General features: G+C 42.9%; 1 protein-coding gene across 1 annotated transcript in view; it reads right to left on the reverse strand.

Annotated features, from left to right (window-relative positions):
- Positions 1-24,007, reverse strand: part of SPTLC1 (serine palmitoyltransferase long chain base subunit 1) — a gene marked incomplete at its 5' end in the record, with an annotated part of 1,612,539 nt that overhangs the window by 444,387 nt on the left and 1,144,145 nt on the right. The window contains 2 exons of the mRNA XM_044060319.1: positions 19,865-19,961; positions 20,400-20,495. Coding sequence (XP_043916254.1) covers positions 19,865-19,961; positions 20,400-20,495 — 193 coding nt within the window. The remainder of the gene's footprint in view (positions 1-19,864; positions 19,962-20,399; positions 20,496-24,007) is intronic.

A 24,007-nucleotide genomic window follows, 5' to 3' on the forward strand; every position in this document is an offset into this window, starting at 1 on the left:
TCCGTCTTAGAGTGTATTCAGTTTTCCTGGCAGGAATTGAGCTTCTAGTTGTACTTGGTAGCTCAAGGCCATGTTCCACAAAGCCATGGCTATTCTGCAGAGGGGGTAGGAATGTGTACCCCCTGCTTGTTAATGTACCACATAACCGTGGTGTTGTCAGTCTCTGCCATTAGTTGGCCTGGATGAATGTAGTCCTTGAAGGCTGTCACAGCATTCCGTACAACTAACATTTCTTTTTGATTGATATGTAGGTGCATTTGATTTGGGTTCCATTTGCCCTGAATGCACTTCCCTGCCAGGTGAGCCCCCCATGCATAGTCTGATGTGTCTGCAGTTTGGGTTTGGGCGGCAGGGGGTAGTGTGAATGGCAGTCCCTTGTTTTGGTGGCAGGCCTCTGCCCACCATAGGAACTCCAGGCGTAGGCAAGGTATGATAGGAATCATTGTTTCCAGGCTGTGACAATGTTGACGCCATTGACTTTTTAAGTACCACTGAAGTTTTCTCATATGTAGTCTTGCATATGGAATTAGAAGAATGCAGGAGGCCATGAACCCCAAGGCTTGCAGTATTTGTCTTGCAGATAGCAGGGTTTTTGTGGCCGCCTGTTTGAAGTAAGTCACCAAATGAATTTGCTTTTCTGGCGTAAGGAAAGCCATCTGGGCAGTTGTATTCAAGCATGCACCTAGGAATGTAATTTTTTGAAAGGGTACCAATTAAGATTTCTTTTTGTTTATGGTGTACCCTAGACAGGTTAGAAGTCTTTTTACAAACGTCAGACGTTTTAGAAGAATGGCCTGGTTTTCTGCCCGAATTAGACAATCGTCCAGGTATGGATATATTTCAATATTTCTTTGTCTGCAAAATGCAATTACTGGAGCCAGGCACTTTGTGAATACCCTGGACGCAGTAGTCAATCCAAAGGGCAGTGCAGAGAACTGATAATGCATGCAGCCTGCTTTGAAGCATAGGAATCTTCTGCAAGATTCCCTGATTGAGATATGCAGGTAAGCCTATTTTAAGTTGAGAGTTGCCAACCAGGCATCCTTGCCTAGCATAGGAAGTAACTGGTGAACAGTCAGCATCTTGAATTTTGGAATGTCCAGAAAGGTGTTTAGAGTAGACAGGTCCAGAACTGGACGCCATGATTTGTCTTTTCTGGGTACCAGGAAAGGTCTGGAATAGAAACCTTGTCCCTTTTCCTCTTCTGGTACTAGCTGAATAGCCCCCATGTTTAGGAGGGAAAGTACTTGTTTCTGAGCCTCTGCCCACTGACTTGGGGGCAGGTCTGGCCACCCGTTTGGAGTTGGCAGCGTGTGGAAATGAAATCTGTATCCCTGGGACACTATATTTAAAACCCATTTGTCCTGGGTTATAAGTTGCCAGTTTCTTGAATGAAGAGCCAGTTTTCCCCCCAAAGGGGCGGCTAAGAGGTAAGTGCTTGGTAATTTCAAAGGGAAGTCATTGAGACTGCTTACCATAGGGTGGCGCCTTGTTCCCAGATTTGGAAGTGGAAGCACCCCATTGCTTAGTTCTGAAAGTCCCTTGCGACTGAAACCTGGTTGTTTTGGAATGTCTGGGTTTCGCCATAGTGGCTCTGGAAGGAGCTGGAAAGGACCAGATCTTAGTAGGCCAATGCCTACTAAATCTAGGAGGTTGCACTTGTAAGAAATCTTTCACAGTTTGCACAGATTTAGCTTTATCTTCTATCTTTTTTAGAACATTTTCAGCCTTATTGCCAAATAAGCGGTCCTGCTGTAAAGGAGCATCCAAAAGTTTTGCTTTAACATGATCAGGCAGAGATTGCTCCTTAAGCCAAGTATGCCTTCTAAACACAGACCCAGTAACAGCAGCCCTAACAAGAGGCCTCTAAGGAATCAAAACCACACTGCAAAGTATGTTTGCCAACTTGTTCAGCTGAATGCAATAAATCCTGCAAATCTTTATTCTCCACACAGTCAGAAATTAACATCATTTTCTGTTTAAGCAGTACCATAATATGTTGTTGATATTTTAGCATATGGAATTGACAGTTTAAAGCCCCGATTGCTAAGGTTGCAGAAGTGTAAACATTTTTACCCCATCTATCAGAAGGGGTAGGATTTTTAGCAGTAGAAGCCTTACTGCCCTTGGGCCCCTGAGAAATTGTTTCAGGGTCCGCAACAGGATTTTTGAAAAGGAATTTGTGGGACTAAGGAACCCTGTAGTACCTGTCTGGTTTGCTAGGGGCTGGAGGCAAGGAATCAGGGGCCATACTTTATTCCAAAAACACATCAACAATATCTAGTACAGGAGGTATAGCCAAAGGCCTATCCCAAGGAAGAAGAAGGAAATCCCTAAGCCTCTTTTTTGGATTCAGAGAAATCCTGACTTTCCCAGTGGAAATGCTCCCTTAAGGTATGTAAAGTTTCCCCAAAAGAGAAATCCTCAGGTGGAGAAGCAGAGGGAATGGAATCCTCAGCATCTGAGTCCTCATACGTAGGTATGGACAAATCCAGATCATTAGAAGAGTCAGAAGAAACAGAGTCCCGTTCAGAAGAATCATAGTCAAATTCAATCCTAGGCCTCTTGGAGGGGGAAGGAGGTTGACTACCCCTGATTAGAGTAATTAAATCTTCAGCCATTTTGATCATTTGTTTTTTAGGCATAGGGGCCTGAACATGTGGCCTGAGCGTCGGTTTTTTAGACATAGATCGAGATTTAGGCCTTAGCACTGAAGATGGAGTCGGTTTAATATGCAAGTCTGTAGGCCTGAATACACCCTCAGAAGTCAGTGCCTGCTCAGTGGCTCCGGACCCATCCAAGGTAGAGACATCCATGGGTTCCATATGTGAAGCATCTTGCGGCATACTGGACTCCAAATAGGTCTCAGTAGAGACCTGCGAATCAGAAGTAGCAGGTATCAGGGGCTGCGAAAGCGCCTCACTGAGTACCGGCGAACTGGTGACTGGCTTAGGAGAAGCGTAGTCGGCAGTTTTGGACCTCAACGGCCTGTCTGTCTTTTTCTTTGCATTTTTTCGGTATTCCGGTAGACAGATGGCTAACTGACGTCATTTCTGGATAATTAAACCAAGAACCGAAATATTTAGAAGCAAAAATGTACCGACGACGGATAGTGTGCTGATTAAATAAAGCACAAAACCGACAGCAAGGTAAGTCATGGTCAGGGCCTAGGCAAGGAATACAGTACAAATGAAAATCCTTATGAGGTATTTGCTTCCCACAAGTAATACAATTATTAACTTTTACTGACATCGGTAAGGAGCAAGAAAAAGTTTCCCCAACGGGGTACTTAGCTTTAAGTTGAAGACTTCGGCTCTGAAACTCGAAAATGAAAATTTCAGGAGTCGGCCGACTGGCACTTGCGAACTGCTTCTGCTTCGGGCACTGCGCGGCAAGAAAGACTGATGTAATGACGTTGGCTGCATGTTTTACACCCCCGACGTCATGGAAGGAGGGACAGCAACTGATGCAGGACGCAAGACTTTGTTAATCAGGCCGACTGAGGGCAACCTGCCAGCAGATTACCCTAAATGTAATGACTGCAACAGTGAAACATGATGAATATCTGGAGACAGCACAGCATTTGTGAAAAATGATTATTCACTGTGCAGTAGGCAGAACAGAAACAAATTTATCCCAGTATTTGTGGAAAATGATTATTCACTGTGAGGTAGGCACAACAGAAGCAAATTTATCCCAACAATCAGAGAATGTTGATATGCAAGACAGATTCAAATTGTTGCATATAGCAGTCTTCAGAATATTTTTCCCTGGAGGATCAAAGACATTTTTGTACGCAGAACAGGCTAAGGAGGAAATAAAATGTTTATCCAACCAAAAGTGAGCCAAGCAAACAGAATGGGACACTGGTTCTCATTCTTCTGACTATAAAGCTTACATGGAGACTGCCAATGAACCTTTACCAGTGTTCCAAAGGAAAATGATTGAGACGGAAAAAAATCACAGGAGCTGAAAAGTAAAATCAGGAGTACCTTTTAGAAAGACATTAAATGGAATACATAACTAAGTAAACCCATGTTTGATCTTATTAGCATCTGTATAAAACATTTCATGATAAAAGTGACATGTTATAAAGTATGTATCAGTCATACTGTGTGTCAGTGTTTTTTTTTTTTTTTTTTTTAAATTGGGGAGTCTTTTCAGTGATTGCTGTGTGTGTTAAAGATATTAAATTAACAAGTACTTTTTAGTTGTAAAAATACAGGCTTTACAGTATAAAGTACAGTTTTGTACCTACCATAAATGTAGATGTTCGAGTGTTCCCACTGCTGCAGTCATCACACTTGGGTTATCTCGCCGTCAGACGGTCTCGCAGTCAGCCCGAGTTCCAAAGTCTTGGTCTGGCGTCGGTTGCTGTCGCTTCTTCCCTGACGTCAGTGCGCCAGGGGTATACAAGAGGCATCCAACGCCATTTTCTTCAGTTTTTCTTGCCCCAGATGTCAGGTGCCCCCTAGTAGGTGGACAATACATATTGCCAATGAAACAAGTACAGAAAATACAAATACCACCTTCAGTTATAAGCAAATACACCACAAAGGTTGTATCAGATAGAAAGGTATAGAAAAGTTCAGCTAATCCAGAGGGGATGGAGGGAGGGTAACCTGGACTGCAGCAGTGTGAACACTCGAACATCTACATTCATGGTAGGTACAAAACTGTACTATGTTCATTGTGTTACACTGCTGCAGTCAACACACTTGGGTTGAATCCCAAAGCTAAGGATGGGTGGTGGAGTTAAACAGGGTTTGGAGAAGCTAGTAGGACCTGCAGAACTGCAGTGGCAAAACCAGCTCTAGTCTTAGAGTATAGGGGTAAGTGGTAGTGCTTGGTGAAGGTGTGCACTGAACTCCAAGTTGCAGCTTCCAAAATATCCTTGGTTGGTACCCCCCTGAGAAAAGCTGTTGATGTAGCAGTAGCCCTGGTGGAGTGGGACCCTAATGCTAGCAGGTACCGGTTTTCCATGATGTGTGTAACAGAAATGTATACAATGTCCTATCCATTTTGAAATGGTCTGTGATAGCTTTTCCTTGTGACCCTGTAGCATAGGATACAAAGAGCTGATCAGATTTTCTGAAAGCCTTAGTTTTATCCAAGTAGTAGCGTAATTGCCTGTGAATGTCCAAAGAGTGCAGGAGTCTTTCTCCTTTGTTCTGGGGGTTTGGGAAAAAGGTGGGCAAATGAATGGTTTGGTTTAGGGTCACTCTGGATACCACCTTTGGCATAAAGGAAGGGTTAGTCCGTAGAGCGACTCTGTCTTGATGAAAAATGAGGAAAGGCTCCACTGCCATTAGGGCCTGTAGCTCTGAGACTCTTCTAGCTGAAGTTATTGCTAGTAGCAGGGCAGTTTTCCATGATAGAAACTTTAACTCGGCTGAAATAGCTGGTTCAAAGGGCGGTAGTGTAAGCTTTTCCAGAACAAAGTTGAGATCCCAAGTTGGTGTTGGTGCTCTCCTGGGCGGTATTATGTTCTTAGCCCCTCTGAGATACTGTCTTAGGAGTGGATGTGAAAATAAAGGAGGATCCGTGTTGTAGTGAGCTAAAATTGCTGAGGCGTGGATCTTAATAGATGAAAAAGAAAGTCCTTTCTGCAACATCTCAGTTAAGTATTGCAGAATCTGAGGAATGTTTGGAACAAGGGGATTTTGGCCTTTAGCCTGGTTCCAGGCGTAAAATCTTTTCCATTTGTCTGAATAGGCTTCCCTGGTGCTGGGTCTCCTGGCCTCCAGAATGACATCCATAACAGCTTTAGATAGAGGTGTTGGCTGGTTGTTTAGGTAATTTGCCATGCAGCCAGATTTAAAGTCTTGAGCTGGCTCTGTAGAATCTGATTGTTTTACTGAGTGAGCAGGTGAGGAATTTGGGGTAAAATCCATGGTGGGCCGTGGGCCATGTTCCTTAGTATTGGATACCAGTGTTGGCGTGGCCAGTCTGGAGCAATGAGCATCATTTGTGGTCTGTCTAATCTGACTTTCAGCAGCACCTTTGCTAGAAGAGGCAGTGGAGGAAAGGCATACACTGTTAATGTTTTCCAACTGAATGAGAATGTATCTACCTTCCAAGCTAGTGGGTGGAACGTCCTTGTGCAAAATTTTCGAAGTTGATAGTTTTGGGGGTTGGCAAACAGATCTATATCTGGGAGTCCCCATTTTTGAGTTATCATTGCAAATACTTGTGGATCCAGTTTCCACTCGTGGGGATCCATGATGTTTCTGCTTAAGTTGTCTGCCAATGTGTTTTTCTTTCCTGGAAGGAATTGTGCTTGGAGTTGAACTTGGTAAGTCAGTGCTGTGTTCCACAAGGTCATTGCTTGTCTGCATAGGGGGTAGGAGTGTGTGCCCCCTTGCTTGTTTATGTACCACATAACTGTGGTATTGTCCGTCTTTATTAGAAGTTGTCCTGGATGTAAGAGGTCCTTGAAAGCTGTTAGGGCATTCTGTACAGCTAGCATTTCTTTTTGATTGATATGCAGATGCCTTTGATCTATGTTCCATTTGCCCTGAATGCACTGTCCTGCCATGTGTGCTCCCCAGGCATAGTCCGATGCATCTGTTGTTATAGTTTGCCTGGCTGTGGGCAAGGTGAAAGGCTGACCCTTGTTGAGGTGACATGCCTGTGCCCACCATAGGAACTCCTGCTGAAGGCAGGGAATGAGTGGAATCATTGTTTCCAAGCTGTGGCTGTGCTGTGTCCATACGCTCTTCAGGTACCATTGTAATTTCCTCATATGCAGTTTTGTAAATGGTATTAGGAGCATGCAAGATGCCATGAATCCCAAGGCCTGCAGAATTTTTCTTGCAGGGAGTTGGGTCTTTGTTGCCATCATTTTGAAATATTGAGTCAGCTGTTGTTGCTTGTCTAGCGTGAGATAAGCCATCTGGGCCACTGTATTCAAGCTGGCACCCAGGAATGTTATGTTCTGTGAGGGCACTAGTTTTGATTTCTTTTCCTTTGCTGTGTACCCTAGGCAACTTAAAAGGTGTTTGACAAACGCCAGATGCTTTAAAAGAATATCCTTGCTTTCTGCTTGAATAAGGCAGTCGTCCAGGTATGGCTATATTTGAATTCCTCTTTGTCTGCAGTATGCAATTACTGGTGCCAGGCATTTTGTGAAGACCCTGGGCGCAGTAGATAAGCCAAAGGGCAGTGCAGAGAATTGATAATGAGTTGAACCTGCAATGAAGCGGAGGTATCTTCTGCAATTTTGTCTGATAGGGACAAGCAGGTATGCCTCCTTGAGATCCAACGTTACTAGCCAAGCCTTCTTGCCCAGCATGGGAAGAAGCTGCTGTAGTGTTAGCATCTTGAATTTGGGTACTTGGAGGTAGATGTTCAGAACTGAAAGGTCCAGAATGGGTCGCCAGGCTTTGTCCTTTCTGGGGACTAGAAAGAGTCTTGAGTAAAATCCTTGTCCTTGCTCCTGTGTAGGTACCTGTTGAATGGCTCATGTCCATGAGAGCTGTAATTTGTTTTTGTGCCTCTGCCCATTGATTTGGGGGTAGGTTTGGCATTCCTTTTATCCTTGGCAAGGTGTGAAAGTGGAATCTGTATCCTTGTGAAACAATGTTTAGGACCCATTTGTCTTTTGTAATGATGTGCCAGTTGTCTGCAAAAAGTCATAATTTTCCTCCCAAGGGAGCTGCCAAGAGAGATTTGCTTGGCAGTCTGAGGGTTAAGTCATTGTGTTTGTCTTCTGTTAGCTTGGGGCCTGTCTTCTCCTCCTTTCTGGTAGCGGCACCCCATTGGCAAGGTTTGTAAGGGCCTTGTGGCTGACCTCTGCCCCTTGGGCATCTGTATTTGCCCCGCTGTGGTCTGTTAGACGCTGGAAAGGACCAGTTTTTTGTTGGCCAATTTCTGCTGAACCGAGGGGGTTGCACGTGTAAAAAATCCTTGACCGTCCGCATAGATTTTGCCTTATCCTCCATTTTCTTTAAAACCTCTTCTGCTTTCACACCAAATAATACATCCTGATGTAAAGGTGCATCCAATAACTTTGCTTTAACATGATCAGGCAGGGTTTGTTCTTTTAACCAAGCATGTCTACATATGACAGACCCAGTCACTGCTGCTCTACAGGAAGCTTCCAATGAATCAAATCCACATTATAAAGTATGTTTGCCCACCTGTTCAGCTGCATGTAACAGATCCTGCATTTCCTTGAAATCAGGCTGCTCTGAATGTGTGCTCATTTTTTGTTTTAATTGAGACATTAGGAATTGCTGATATTTTAGCATGTGAAACTGGCAATACAAGGCTCTCATAGCTAGAGTAGCTGAGGTGTATACCTTCTTTTCCTATCTATCTAGTGCTCTGGAATCCCTTTCAGAGGGTACAGGATTTTTAGCAATGGAGGCCTTAATCCCTTTGGGATCCTGGGAAATTGTTTCTGGGTCAGCAACAGGGCTTTTATAGAGGAATTTGTGTGAGTCAGGGACTCTGTAGTATCTGTCTGGTATGGCTGGAGCAGGAAGTAGAGAGTGTGGGTTAAGACTAGATTCCAGGTAAATAAACATCATCCACAATGTCTAACACAGGAGGGATAGCAAGTGGTCTGTGCCGGGGAAGTAAAAGGAACTCTCAGAGCCTTTTCTTAGAATCAGAATAATCCTGGCCTTCCCAGTGGAAATGTTCCCTCATGGTATGTAAAGTTTCCCCAAAGGAGTAGTCTTCTGGAGGAGATGCTGAGGGAATAGACTCTTCAGTATCAGAGTCTTCATAAGGGGGAAAAGAATACTGCTGTTCCTCAGAAGAATCTGAGGAAATAGAAACCTGGTCAGAGGAAGCATAATCCTCCTCTTGTCTTAGCCTTTTTTCAGGAGGGGTTGGGAACCCCTGATTAGGGTAATTTAATCTTCAGCCATCTTAAGCATCTGTTTCTTAGGCATGGGGCCTTGTACTGGAGACTGATGTACAGTCTTTTTAGATTTTAATGGAGTTTTAAGCTTAGCATAAGATTTAATGGTGAGTGTAGTCAGTCTGAAGACACCTTCTGCAACCGAAGGTGTTTCTAGTGCACTGGAATCTCCTTCTGCTATGGAGTCGGAAGGGCCTAAAGAAGAAGGCTGTGCCGGCCTAGTACTCTCCACTTGTGAATCATTAGAAGTCTGGGGTTCTAATTCAGCGGTCGTCAAGGGCTGCGTAGGTGCCTCACTGAGAACCGGCGACAGGCCCTGCAGAGGTCTCGGAGTCTGGTTTGGGTCTAGGCTGCCTATCCTTATCCTTGCATTTTTTATGCATGCCAGTTGTCGGTTGCTCCGACGGCATGGTATAATTAAATTTCCTACCAAAGTAATGTCGGGCGAAATCGAACCGACGTTTGATAGTTCGTTTATTAAATCTAGCACAAAACCGACAACCTGAGACGTCGTGGTCTGGGCCTAGGCAAGGAATACAGAAAGAATGGAAGTCCTTATGAGGCATTTGCTTCCCACAAGAAATGCAATTGTTAACTTTTTCTGACATCGGACTGAGGCAAGAAAAGGTTCCCCAACGGGGTTACTTGGCTTTATTGAAGACTTCGGTCTGAAATTCGATTTGAAAATCTCAGGAGTCGGCCGACCGGCACTTGCGAACTGCTTCTACTTCGGGCATAGCGCAGCAAGAAAGACTGGAGAAAATGGCATTGGATGCCTCTTGTATACCCCTGGCGCACTGATGTCAGGGAAGAAGCGACAGCAACCGAAGCCGGACCAAGACTTTGGAACTCAGGCTGACTGCGGGACCGCATGACGGCAGGATAACCCAAGTGTGATGACTGCAGCAGTGTAACACGATGAACATCAAGAGAAAAAAGGTTGGACAAAACAAGACAAAGTTAACAGGTTGTGATCTTGGGCTACTGGTGGGGTATAAATGTGCATTGGTTAGACACTTTCTTTCTCTCTCTCTATAGATATATATATATATATATATATATATATATATATGTATATATATATATATATATATATATATATATATATATATATATATATACATATATACACACACACATGTGTGTGTGTGTACACAATCCAGAATATAAGCAAACCACCACAGAATGCAAATATAGACAATAAAAACACCAAAATAAGAAGGAAAGCTCATAACCAATAACCACAACCAACAATAACCAAATTGTTATATATATTTTCATTGGTTATTGTGTTTATTAAAGACCTTTTACTTCGACCTCGTGGATGCATGGAGCTTTACTTCACAAGTATGTATGTACATATATATATATATATACATATATATATGTGTGTGTATTACATATATATATATATATATATATGTGTGTGTGTGTGTGTGTATATATATCTATATATATATATATCTATATATATATATATATATATATATATATATATATAGTACTGTGTGTGTGTGTGTGTGTGTGTGTGTGTGTGTGTGTGGTGTGTGTGTGTGTGTATTACATATATATATATATATATATATATATATATATATGTGTGTGTGTGTGTGTGTGTATATATATATACACACATATATATATATATATATATATATATATATACACACACACACACACACGCAGAATTAAGATAACAATTAGTTATGTACTCACCATAACGCTACATGTATATAGTCCATCTCGCCTCACATTCTTCACTTGTGGGTTCGGAGCCGAATGTCGGCTCTGACTCGGCCTGTCTACTAGCTCGAAAGTCTTTGATTGGCTGGGCTAAGATGCTATCCCACAATACACTGCTACACATCCCCAGATCTAGTTTGCTGTCAACAGAAAAATCATATCTATTGCCCAAACACACACACATACTCATGACAACGAGGTCCAACAAATTGTCCAAAGGGACTGGTGACATGAGGTATACCAGGGGATCCTCCAAATCCTCCAGGCGTGGGGGATGGTGGGTGTCTAATGAAGAATGTGAAGCGAGATGGACTACATACATCTAGCGTTATGGTGAGTACATAACTAATTGATGTTATGTAGTCCTATCTCGCCTACATTCTTCACTTGTGGGACAGTGTCCCTAGCACCTACATCCTGGGTGGCTCAATGGAAAATACTCCTGAGTACTGTGGAGCCAAAAGATGACCTGCCCCTGGACACCACATCCAATTTGTAATGGGAAACAAACGTATGAGGAGAAGCCCATGTTGCAGCCGCACATATATCATCCATGGATAACCTAGCATGAAAGGCTGTGGAAGTGGAAACTGCTCTGGTACAGTGTGCTCTGACTGGAAAAGACGGGCTCTTTCCCCCTGCCTGGTAAATAAAGGAGATGCAACCAGCTATCCACCTAGCAGTGGTGACTTTGGAGAACGCAGACCCAAAGCGATTTTCCGAGAACGAAACGAAGAGCTGGTCTGACGTCCGCCACTCTGTAGTCCTCTGTAGATAAAAGCGTAGTTGCCTATGAACATCCAACAGGTGAAACTGGTACTCTGCCTTATTAGAGAAGTTGGGGAAGAAAACCGGCAGCTCAATGGACTGATTAATATTAGATAAGGAAGCCACCTTGGGAAGAAAGGACGGGTTCGGTCTGAGAGAGACTCTATCTTTATGGAATAGCAAATATGGGGGCTTGACTGACAGGGCCTGGAGTTCTGATACTCTTCTGGCCGATGTAATAGCTATCAGAAAGGCAGATTTCCATGTAAGGAATTTTAAATCACAGGAAGCCGCGGGCTCAAAAGGTGGGAGAGTGAGGGCCTGCAGAACAAAATTGAGGTCACAGGGCATAACAGGTTGAGATACAGGGGGACGAAGGAGAAGAGTACCATTCATGAAAGCTCTATACAGCCTGTGTGCCATTAAGCTAGGTTCATAATTCGCATGATAATTAGAAATAGCCGCTAGCTGAACTTTGGTGGTGGCTGAGGCAGACCTTTGGTAGAATAAATGAGACAAAAATTCCAAAACAGAGTCAATGGGAGCAGTGAAGGGGTCAATACCTTTGACTGGGCCCATATTGAAAACCTTTTCCACTTGCTAGAGTAGATCTTCCTAGTGGACGGCTTATGAGAGGACGAAAGAATATGGACTACATCAGAAGAAAAATCATGAAAGCTCTATACAGCCTGTGTGCCATTAAGCTAGGTTCATAATTCGCATGATAATTAGAAATAGCCGCTAGCTGAACTTTGGTGGTGGCTGAGGCAGACCTTTGGTAGAATAAATGAGACAAAAATTCCAAAAAAGAGTCAATGGGAGCAGTGAAGGGGTCAATACCTTTGACTGGGCCCATACTGAAAACCTTTTCCACTTGCTAGAGTAGATCTTCCTAGTGGACGGCTTATGAGAGGACGAAAGAATATGGACTACATCAGAAGAAAAATCGTGACACCTGACTACGGACGGAAGTGGAGTAGCCAGGCGGTCAGCCGGAGTGTCTCCAGGGAAGAGTGGAGCTGTCCTGACATATGTGTCAGTAAGTCCGGACGAGGGTCCAGAGTCCAAAGAGCATCCACGATGTAAGGTTGAAGGAAGGGGAACCATACTTGTCGAGGCCATTGTGGCGAGATCAGAATCAATCTGCTTCCCAAGGATAGCGCTTTTTGGATCACCCTCGAGATACGGGGGAATGGAAGGAAAGCATACAGCAGACCCGAGGGCCACAGCGTCCCTTGGAGATCCCCCCAGTGGGAGGATCAGCGAGAAGTAGTCGCTGCATTTCGCATTGAGAGGGCTGGCATAAAGGTTGCAGCAAGGTTGACCCCATTTGCTGAATATGCTGTCCGCCACCTGGCAGTTCAGGGACCACTCGTAGGGAATGAGGATCGTCCTGCTTAGCCTGTCTGTGATCACATTGGTTTTCCCCGGGATGTGCGTTGCCACCAAGGCCCGCTGGGAAGCTGTTGCCCAATTCCACACTCTCATGGCCTCCCCTGCATAGTGGGTACGATCTGGTTCCTCCTTGTTTGTTGAGATACCACACTACTGACATATTGTCCGAGTGTATCGCAATAGTCCCTAAGGGGAGGACATCTTGAAGCGCCTGCAATGCTAGAAGCACTGCCCTCATCTCCAGTCTATCTCTTGCTCCTGCCACATGCCTTGGACCATCCTGCCGAGATAATGCCCCCCCACCCTATCCAGGAGGCGTCCGTGGTCACTATGGCCACCGGGTTGGGTGAAACAAAGGGTTTCCCTACGTCTAACATTGTTGGTGCATAGCCACCAACTGAGGTCCTGCTTGCATTTGCCTGTGATTAAGACTGGATGGGACAGTGGTAGTCTTTGAAAAGACCATTGGGCGAATAGGAACCACTGTAGGATCCTCATATGCAACCTCGCTATTGGGACCATCATGATAGTGGATGCCATTGTCCCCAGTAACTGAAGCACTAGTCCTGCCCTCACACGTGCCAGAGGCATCATCATCCAAACCTGTCATTGTAACCCTGTGATCCTTTCCATAGGTAGGAACGCCCTCAACTGAATAGTGTCCAACTCTGCTCCTATAAATAAGACACGCTGTGAGGGTAGCAAGGCAGATTTTTTCCAGTTTATTGTGATGCCTAACTGGTGACAAAGATCGATAACAGTATCTCTGTTTTGAAGAAGTAGATGCTTGGTGGGGGCGGACAGGAGCCAGTCATTCAGGTAAGGAAACACCTGGAATCCTTGACGTCTCAAGTGAGCCGTCACCACTGCCATGCACTTGGTGAACACCCTGGGGGCTGTGGTGAGACCAAAGGGCAGGGCTCGAAAGTGGAAGTGCCTGGCTCCCAGCCAGAAGCGTAGATGACATCTGGATGCTCTGTCCATTTTGATGTGGTAATAAGCATCCTTCAGGTTGATGGAGCACATCCATACTTCCTTTCCCAATAACGGGAGAATTGATTGTAGCATGACCATCCGGAATTTGGACTTGTGTACATAATGATTTTGTCGGCTGAGATCCAAAATGGGTCTCAGGTCCCCTGTTCTTTTCGGCACCAAAAAGAAACTCGAGTAAGTCCCTAATCTGATCTGGTCTGGGGGGACTGGTTGGATGACTCCTTTTTCTAGCAGCTGAGAAACCTCTGTGGCTGCCTGACCCCTTAGACTGGGTGGAACGTCTGGGATCTTTTTGACGGGAGGAGGTTTGGAGTGAAATGGAATGGTGTAACCTCCGGCGATTATCCCTAATACCCATCTGTCCTGGGTGATGCTGACCCAGGCTTCCGGATACTGGGAGATTCGACCCCCGACTGGCTCTGGAGAAGCACAGCTGGGCACACCCTCAGGAATGAGAGTATGGGGAACTGCGGAGGAATCATGGCCCCCCGAATTGTGGGGCCCCCCCCTCTTCCTCTGGGGCGACATCTCCCTGAATATGACCCCCCTCCCCTACCTCGGGGGGGGGTCTCACCCTGTGCGGTAGGAAAGGACCTTTGCAATTTTATGAACCACATCTTTCCCCCTCGCTGAGCCTTGGGATAAGGCATTGACAGGAGGGAAAAATGGACTCCCACTGCAGACAATGTCTTTCCCTCTTGCTTGCACCTGGTGAGCGTGTCTTTGACTTTGGTCCCGAACAAGGAGGAATCATCAAAGGGGGCATCAGTAAAGGAAGACTTAAAGGCCTCAGCAAAATGACACAGGCATAGCCAGGCTTGCCTCCCGAGGGCCACCACTGAACTAGCCGCCCTACTAGCTCCCTCGGCCGTGTACGAAATCAGTCGCATGGACGAGTTAGCAATGTAGTTGAGGGTAGAGAGCTGAGCGCTGACCGACCGCCTCAGGTACGTTACCCATTACAGTATCTCCTAACTCATTAAGGAGATCTCTCTGGAGCCGCATGAAATGAGACAAATAATTCAGCGACCGCAAGGTAAAGGTCGCTGAAGACAGTGTACGCTTCCCGCACCGATCCATCATCCTAGACTCCTTGTTAGGGGGGATGGACCGAAGAGGAAGACTCAGCAACTTCCTTCTGAGTGGCAGACGCCACCACCATAGCATCTACCGAGACTCCCTTTGTCAAAAATTCTTTCCCTTGGGGAGCAGACAAAAATTTGTTGGGGCGTCGAGGAACCGGCTCCACAGAGTCAGGAGTCTCGCACACCCTTCGACAGATAAGGTCCAGTAGCTCGTTGAAGGGTGGAGACAACCAGGAGGTGGAGTCTCCTCTTTGTTTCAAGATCTCCAGGATATCGGAGAACAAAACATCCTCAGAGGAAGACTTAGGGGACCCCTCCGACTCCTCGAGGTCAGTATCGGAAGTGAGGGACTAGTCCTGGGAGTCTATGTGCTCCCTCTTGCAAGCTTTATTTCTGGGGGGGTTCCTCAGGCAGACTTTGAGGGCCCCTCAGAAAGAAGGGGACCACTCATGGGGGGGGTGTCCTTAGGCCCTTGCACCCTGCTGTCCAAGGATAGGTGGATGTCAGAAGCTCTCGCCGGTGTCGTAGGGGATGGAAGGACCGATCCGAGAGAAGTAGCTGACCTAGCCTGCGCGCTCCGCATAGCCTCGAAGGCGGGACCTCCCGAATCGGAGGACCGACCACCTTCCAAGGCCATGACCGGGACCGGAGTCCCCGCCGCCGAGGCACCAAGGGGAAGGCTCGGCACTGACTGGTGCTCCGAGACATCCCCCTCGGGCCCGATGGAGGAGACCTGAGTCTCAAACAATGTGGACCGAGCTGACAGGATCTGAGCCGATGCTGGCACCGATAAACCCCGCTGGGGGATCGGCGCCGGTACAGGAACGTCCCTCGGAGCGGAACGTACCAGCTCCGACGACAAGGATGCGCTCGGAGGAGGAATAGCAGGTACAACCAACAGAGCTGGCTCCGGAGCAGACTGGGTCGGAGCCAAGAAATGTTTGGCCAACACCGGCGACTGTAGGAGCCTCTGCACCACCCTATCTACATCCAAATCAGAAAGCCTGGAGGATTTGGAGGAAATGGATGGAGAAGCAGACCTCCTATCTGGAGAAGCTTGCCTTAAACTTGGCGACCGGCTCCAAATCGGTTCCAAAATTATCAAAGCGGCCGCAGAGTCAGTCGATACAGTTACTTCCTGCGGCCCCGAAGTCGGTGGAGCCAAGGAAGCAGATTTCACAATGGAAATTTTAGAAGAAGGCTCTGAAACAATAGATGGAGCCGGTGACCTCTTCTTGGATTTGGAGGATTTAGACTTCGACTGGGAGCTGGGAGCCAAAGCTAAATCCTCCTCAACGGATGGTTTTAGCAGTCCTTTTAGGATCAATTTGTTTTTCCTCTCTTGGAGCACCCGAGGACTAAAGGAGTGGCAGAAACTGCACGACTCCTGAAGGTGGATGGCTCCAAGACAGTAAACACACACCGAGTGCCCGTCTGTGATAGACATTTTATAGGCACACTTAGTACACTTTTTAAAGCCCGAGGGCTTATGCTTTTTTTGTTCCTTAGACATTCTAACAAATAGTAGCAGCCGCTACCAAAAGGGCGGGAAACCGCTAACACAGAAGCAGAAACACGAAACAACACACACAGGCACAAGGGAGAACCTCTAATTAAAACGGTTCTCAACTTAAATTAAGAAACTAACCAAGCAAGCACACGAGGAGGACTAGGTCCTCTAACTTAAACAGGCCTAGCCCGAGGGTGTAAGGGATACCACACACAACACACTCGTACACTACAAAAACAATGCAGCAACACCACTAATAAAATAACAGAGTTATTTTAGCCAAGAATAGCAAAAAATTTTCCACAAAAAAAAAAAAAAGACTTTTTCAATACTTAGCCACAGCCAAGTCGAGACCACGTCCGAGCTCTACAAACGGCAAATGAGATCTAGGGATGTGGAGCAGTGTATTGTGGGATACCATCTTAGCCCAGCCAATCAAAGACTTTCGAGCTAGTAGATAGGCCGAGTTGGAGCCGACATTCGGCTCCGAACCCACAAGTGAAGAATGTAGGCGAGATAGGACTACATAACATCTTCTCATTTTAACAAGGGTGGCTGTCTACATTAATGCCCTTGGTTTAAGCTATATCTTTTATAAACAAGTAGGCTTGAAAAATAAGACAAGAGTTATGAAAGCCATGAAAAATGAATTTTCTTACATCTGCAAAGATATTACATTTTTTTTTACTAGAAAATGTTCTCAGTGGGAGTTACAATGCCTGCAGCTAAAGGCAGTTGTACATTTTGTTATGAGTGAAATTTACAAACAACTGCATGCATCTGCAAAGATGTTAGGTGTTTTTAATCTCATTGCTGACGAGCTGCATGCATGTGCAAGCAATTGATCTTGCGAGTTCTGAGCATTCTTTAATGAGGGAAATGCAAATTTTAAAGGTAAAATGGCAAGCAGTTCAGTGAAAGATAAAGCTGGAAATTGTGGAAAGTATATAAGAGATAGCAAACTCCTATGATGCCTGAATACTTTAATGCATTTAATAGAACACTGTACAATTTAGTTTTAATTAAAGATAATGTAACAGTTAATGTTTTCTGAAAGCATAGAAGCTGTTTTTGACATCTGCAAGGGAAAAAGATAAGACAAGAACAAACATCAATTGGTGTAGGTGGGAACACAGACTTAACATTTGCTTTAGCATAAATAACCTTAATTTTACGTTAAGTAATGCCTATGAGTGCAGTTGTTGAGCTGGGGCAAATGCTCCTACCTGAAGGGTTAAATTTCATCTGTTGAATACGTGCATAGTTTTGTCTGTTTGTTGTAACTTAACTGAGGATGGGGGTGTTATGAAAATATGTTAAGTTTTTTTTTGAGCGTTTACATTAAAACAAAACCACGTTCAAATGGAGATGAGAAGAAACAAATGTATAAAGATCAGCCTGCCAAACATTAGTGTGTGCATGTAAGACAAAAGCTGGAAACCACAAAAACAGCCAGCACTGCAAATGAGAGGAAAAACAGACTTTAATAAAGCCAACCACAGTCCACAGACCGGTTTCGGCCAAAATGTATATACAATGAAAAAGGCCTTTTGGCCGAAACCGGTCTGTGGTTGACTTTATTAAAGTCTGTTTTTCCTCTCATTTGCAGTGCTGGCTGTTTTTGTTGCTTCACATTGGATTTTTGAGCCGTTACACTTGCCGTCCGTGTGGAGCTATTGAGTTTTGTTTTTTTGTAAAAGTTGGAAACCCACATTAAAAAAAGCGGTCATGTATATTAGACGGGAAAAATAGCTTTTTATCATAATGACTACTCTATTCATATTACCTTGGACTGATAACAGAATATAAGCAAAGAGAAAGGGGAGGGGAGTGCCAACTGAAAGACCAGCTCTGATATAGTTTCTAGTTGGGTCTATAACAGAAGATGCTGCTAACAAAGGCACATTTAGTAGGGCATTTAAAACACTGCATGGCAATTGTGAGAATCCAACAAGGTTAGAAAAGAAAGGCAATTTATAAAGAAACACAGAGAAGAAATCTATGGGGTTGCCAAATACGCAACAAAGTCCAGAAGGTTAGGATTTTTTACATTCAAATATATGTAGAAGTATTTACATGATGTTTCCTCAAGTAGAATGGAGGTGAGATGTGGAAGAAAAAGGAAAATATGGAGCATACTTTTTTGGGAATATAACAGACTAAGGGTTTCCTTTTTCAAAGCTGTGAAGAGTACGTTAGAAATGCTGGTGGAAAGAATAACAGTAACTAAGGAAAAGATTCTTTTGAGCTAGGACCTAGTAAGAACATCAATTTAATGGCTACCAAAAAGCAAATACTACAAACAAAATCAGAAACTATACCAGCAGTAAGAGAATTTATACTGTAATGTATACAAAAGAACTGGGGGGGGGGTGTGATTTTTCAGAAACGGGAAGGAATACATTTCATATTTGTAAATATAATTTGTGGAAATAATAGATGCAAAATAATGTTCAGCAGGAGGAGCAAGGTTAAAGGGGATACAGGAATTGAACATTTTTGGTAATTCTGGAGTGAATGAAAACTGTTAAACAGAAACATATGTATGACAATTTTTGTTTTCTCTTCCAGTAATGAATGTTTCATTTTTAAATGCGATAACTTAATAAACATTACAAAAAACAAACAAAAAAAACAGAAAGCCTGCATGATGACAACTAAAAGAACAGTTTTAATTGGAAGTAGTTTGAAGAAACAGCAGAACAATTCAATATAAACACTTCAAAAAACAAATGGAGTTGAGCAGCTGGGATTAATTTAGACAAAACATTAGCTCAAACAATATAAACTTAATTTTTCACATAAAGGATGGTAGATTCCAGAAGAAATGGGAAGACATAAGAATGTTTAACAACTTAGAAAAATGGAGGCAAAACAACAAGAATGAGTACAGGGAGACTATCGCAAAACACCACTTTTCTCAGAAAGAATGATACAAGCACAATAGAACATGTACAGAAATATGAAATTAAGCTGTATATCTGGGTATGTTGAGAAGGCATAAAAGGTGAAGAAAGGAGGCAGTTTAAAACTGTGAAGTTTACCTGGCACTTTAAGAAATATGCTCAGTAAGTGAGATGAAATACTACTGGTATGCTACTGATACATTTCATTGCTAAAGAGCTTAGCTACCAGCACTTTTGCCAAGGCTATTATGATTTTACCCAAACCTTTAATAAGTCTCAATTTTTATGCTGGAAGTCCGGCACCTCATTTAAACGAGCACTCAAGGTGTTTCACAACTGAGAAATGCTCTACTGGTCCATTCTTCATGAAACATGCATCTATCTCTAACTTCCCTCTCATATGCAACATGAGAAGTGTCTGTTCTATTAAACCACAATCTTATTTGTTTGCAGCAACTAAAGATACTGTTCCAGTTCAAAAATGTGGACACGTTCTATAATCTTTGAATATACAGGGCTCGGCACTACTGAATGGAGTACCATATTAAAAGGTGAATGTTAGCGCACACTACTAAAGTAAGAAGAATACCTGGCTCATCTTCCATGATGTTAAGACCTTCAATGGCAGCTCTTGCAAGCATTGGAGGCAAAGATGCTGAAAAGCAGTAACCCTGCCCTGACAGTCGCTGAAAAAGACAAAAGACAATCGAAAACAGTTTCCAAAAGATCTACATTTGGAAAACAATTCACATGTAATGTCTTAAAATTAGAGAATTACAACCTCGCTCTCAAATACTGAATTGACCAAGGATGCGCCTTAGTGAACAAAAGTACTAACTACAGCTAATATGACTCACCTTCTAGCATTTGACAAAAAAATATATATGGAAGAACAGTAGATATTTTTAAACACTACAGACAATTATTTTTTTCCAATAGATGATATTAAATTCAGAAAAGAGTACATGCTAGCAACATTTTCAGGTTACACCAGTTAGTGAAGTTTTATGGATTTCAGTCTATTCTTATTAAGGCACCTATAAAGTATTTACCTCCTATCTATAAAATTTTAATAATCATTACCAGCCTTACAGGATGCTGTGTGATAATTACAGCTGACATACCTGATGGTCAATAACAAATGATCTTCCACAACAGAATCCTCCAATGGAAGCAAGGGCATTTTCCATGTTTGCACTGATGAGATCAATATCTTCAATCTAGAAGTTAAAAGGGCAATAAAAAAAAATCAACACAATCCAAAAACAGCACAATATAGGGTATATGAAAACTGCCTCATCTCAAGAAAATGTAGCCAGCTATATATGCCTTCCTTACTCAAGCATCTTGATTACAATCTACTATCAAAAGTCCTAGAAAGGACTGCAGTGAACTCAAAGACCTAGAGCAAACAGCAGATCTCTCAGCTTACTTTATTTAAACATTTGCTTCCAACTCAGGTGTATTTTTATATCAGGTGTGAATACTGAAATCAAAAATAATTTAATCCTTACTTGTAATAAAGCCTGTCTCTGTGCTGCACACAGACGAAGCTCTGATTGCGACCCAGGAGACGAGGGTCCAGTTAGCAGTTCTAGCACTGGCGAAGCCAGGCAGGGAGGGAGGGGAGTAAAGGGGTATGGCTTCTTCACATCTCTTGAAGGGAGGGAAGGTGTGGTCTGTGCAGACTCAGAGGCCCCAGGGGGGTGCAATCTTTCTGGTACAGACAGGAGACATCACCACTCATCAAGTGGTGGGAGAAGAGGCAAGGCTGCTTGAAGGGGATGAATGACCTTTGTGGAAATGACAAGGGATGTCCTGCATGGCCAGTCCATTGCTCACCTCATTTCCAAACACCTCACCAGGTGTGCATGAGACCAGGGTGTGGGAGAAAAATGCAAGTTCTACACCACCCCCTAATGGCTGCCTTTATGATTGCCTCACTTGACTGGCTCTCAACCAGAGTCAGGAATGAACAGGATGACTAAAAGAGAGATCGGTCTTACTGGTCAAAAGTTTGCAAAAAAAAAAAAATGTACTTGTATTAATTTTATTTAAGACAGCTACTTAATAAACAGAAGCATTTATGCATGTTAATGTACATGTACACACATATATATATATATATATTTTTATATATATATATATATATATATATATATATATACACACATTATTACACATATATATATATATATATATATATATATACACACACACATATATATATATATATATATACACACACACTTTATATACACATACATATGTGTATATATAAATATATATGTACATATATGTGTGTGTGTGTGTATATATATAAATATATATATACATATATGTGTGTGTGTATATATATATATATATATATATATATATGTGCATATATATATATATATATATATATATATATATGTGTGTAGTATATATATATATATTTTAATAATTTTTTTTCACAAAAAAAACACATATATATATATATATATATTGTGTGTGTGTGGAGGAAAAATATTTTTATATATATAAAACCCCAAAGGGTTCCCCGGATTTTTCAAGAGCAAACCCAAAACCCGGTTGGATAAGAACCACAGAAGAGGCATCTAAAATTTATTGAGGGGGTGTACCATTGGGGGAAATTTCCCTTTTATGTAGCTTTTAGGGGAATATTGTATGTGGGGCCCAAAATCCCCCAAAAAATGTAGTGTTTTTTATTTATTTTTTTAAAGAAGAAATTTTTAAAAGGGTTTGTTATGATTAATTTGGGTTTATCCCTAATAAAAATAATATATATATATATATATATATCTATATATATATATATATATATATATATACACATACATACACAAACACACACATATCTCTTCTCTTTCGGCTGTTCTTGTAAGGGGTCACCACAGTGGATCATCTGTTTCCACTTCTTCCTGTCCTCTGCATATTGCTGTGTCACACGAACCATCTGCATGTCCTTTCTCACCACAACCATAAACCTAATCTTAGGCCTTCCTCTTTTCCTCTTACCTGACAGCTCCATCCTTAGCATCCTTTTCCCAATATACCCAGCATCCCTCCTCAGCGCATGTCCAAACCAATGCAATCTCACCTCTCTGACTTTGTCTCCAAACCGTCCAACCTGAGCCGACCCTGTAATATACGGATTCCTAATCCTGTCCATCCTTGTCACACCCAGTGCAAATCTTAACATCTTTAACTCCACCACTTCCAGCTCTGACTCCTGCCTTTTTGTTAATGACATTGTCTCCAACCGATGCAACATAGCTGATCTCACTACAGACTTGTAGACCTTCCCTTTCACTCATACTGGTACCAGTCTGTCACAAATCACTCCTGACACTCGTCTCCACCCATTCCACTCTGCCTGTACTCTCTTCTTCACTTCTCTTCCACACTCACCATTACTCTGAACTGTTGATCCCAAGTACTTAAACTCATCCATGAACTCTACTCCCTGCATCCTCACCATTTCTATCCTCCTCTCATCTACACACAATATTCTTGTCTTAGTCCTGCCCTTTCTTTCCCTTTCCTCTGAGCACATCTCACTCTCCAGGGTCTCCTCAATAGTCTCTATCAGATCACAATGTCATCAGAAACATCATAGTCCATGGGCCTCCTGTCTGATCTCATCTGTCAACCTGTCCATCACCACTGCAAATAAGAAAGGGCTCAGAGCTGATCCTGATGTAATACTACCTTAAAGATCTGTACCCCACTGCAGACTTCACCACTGTCACACTATTGGTACATATCCTGTACCATTACATACTTTTCTGCCACTTGACTTCAAAATACCACATCCTCTCTAGGCATGTCAAAGCTTTAAGTTCACAAAGACACAATGCAACTGCTGACTTCTATATTTCATCAACATTTAGAGCAAACATGATCTGTAGCCCCTTTCATGAAACCATAGCTGATCACTGATCATCACCTCTTCTTAACCTAGCTTCACCACTTTTCCCATAATGTCAAGCTGTGACTGATCAGTTTTATCCCTCTATAGTTACTACAGCTCTGCACATCACCCTTATTTTTAAAAACAGGTACCAAAACACTTTCTCCACTCCTCGGGCATACTCTGACTTTCCAAGATTTTATTAAACAATCTGGTTAAAAACTCCACTGCCATTTCTCCTAAGCACCTCCATGCTTAGGTATGTCATCTGACCAACAGACTTTCCATTCTTCATCCTTTCACAGCTGTTTCTCCTTGCTAATCTGTTTCACTTCCTGATTCACTATCCCCACATCATCCAACCTTCTCAATCTCTCATTCTCTTCATTCATCAGCCCCTCAAAGTACTCTTCATCTGCTCAACACACTCTCCTCGCTTGTATATATGCACAGATATATACACACATATATATATATATATATATATATATATATGTACAGATATATATATATATATATCTCTACACACACACATTTATTTATCATAATGGTACACCCCAAAAAGGAGATAAACATTGATTAACGAAATTCTGTTTACACTCTTGGCACAACATCTGCAGTTTAATATCATCCTTGGTGTATCAACTCTACTGGGCAATACCAACAAATGTCCAGTTGTTAGCAATGTACTACCCCTATTTAAAAATAACCTAAACTGTCAACTTATGCTACTCCCTCAAAAGGAAGTAAAGTTTCACTGCACATGAAACATCATCACTGGCAATACGTAACACAAATGTTCTGATGTTGCCAGAA

Source organism: Protopterus annectens, chromosome 2.part0 (assembly GCF_019279795.1).
Source record: "Protopterus annectens isolate FY-2018-M chromosome 2.part0, PAN1.0, whole genome shotgun sequence".
NCBI classification, from domain to species: Eukaryota; Metazoa; Chordata; order Ceratodontiformes; family Protopteridae; genus Protopterus; species Protopterus annectens.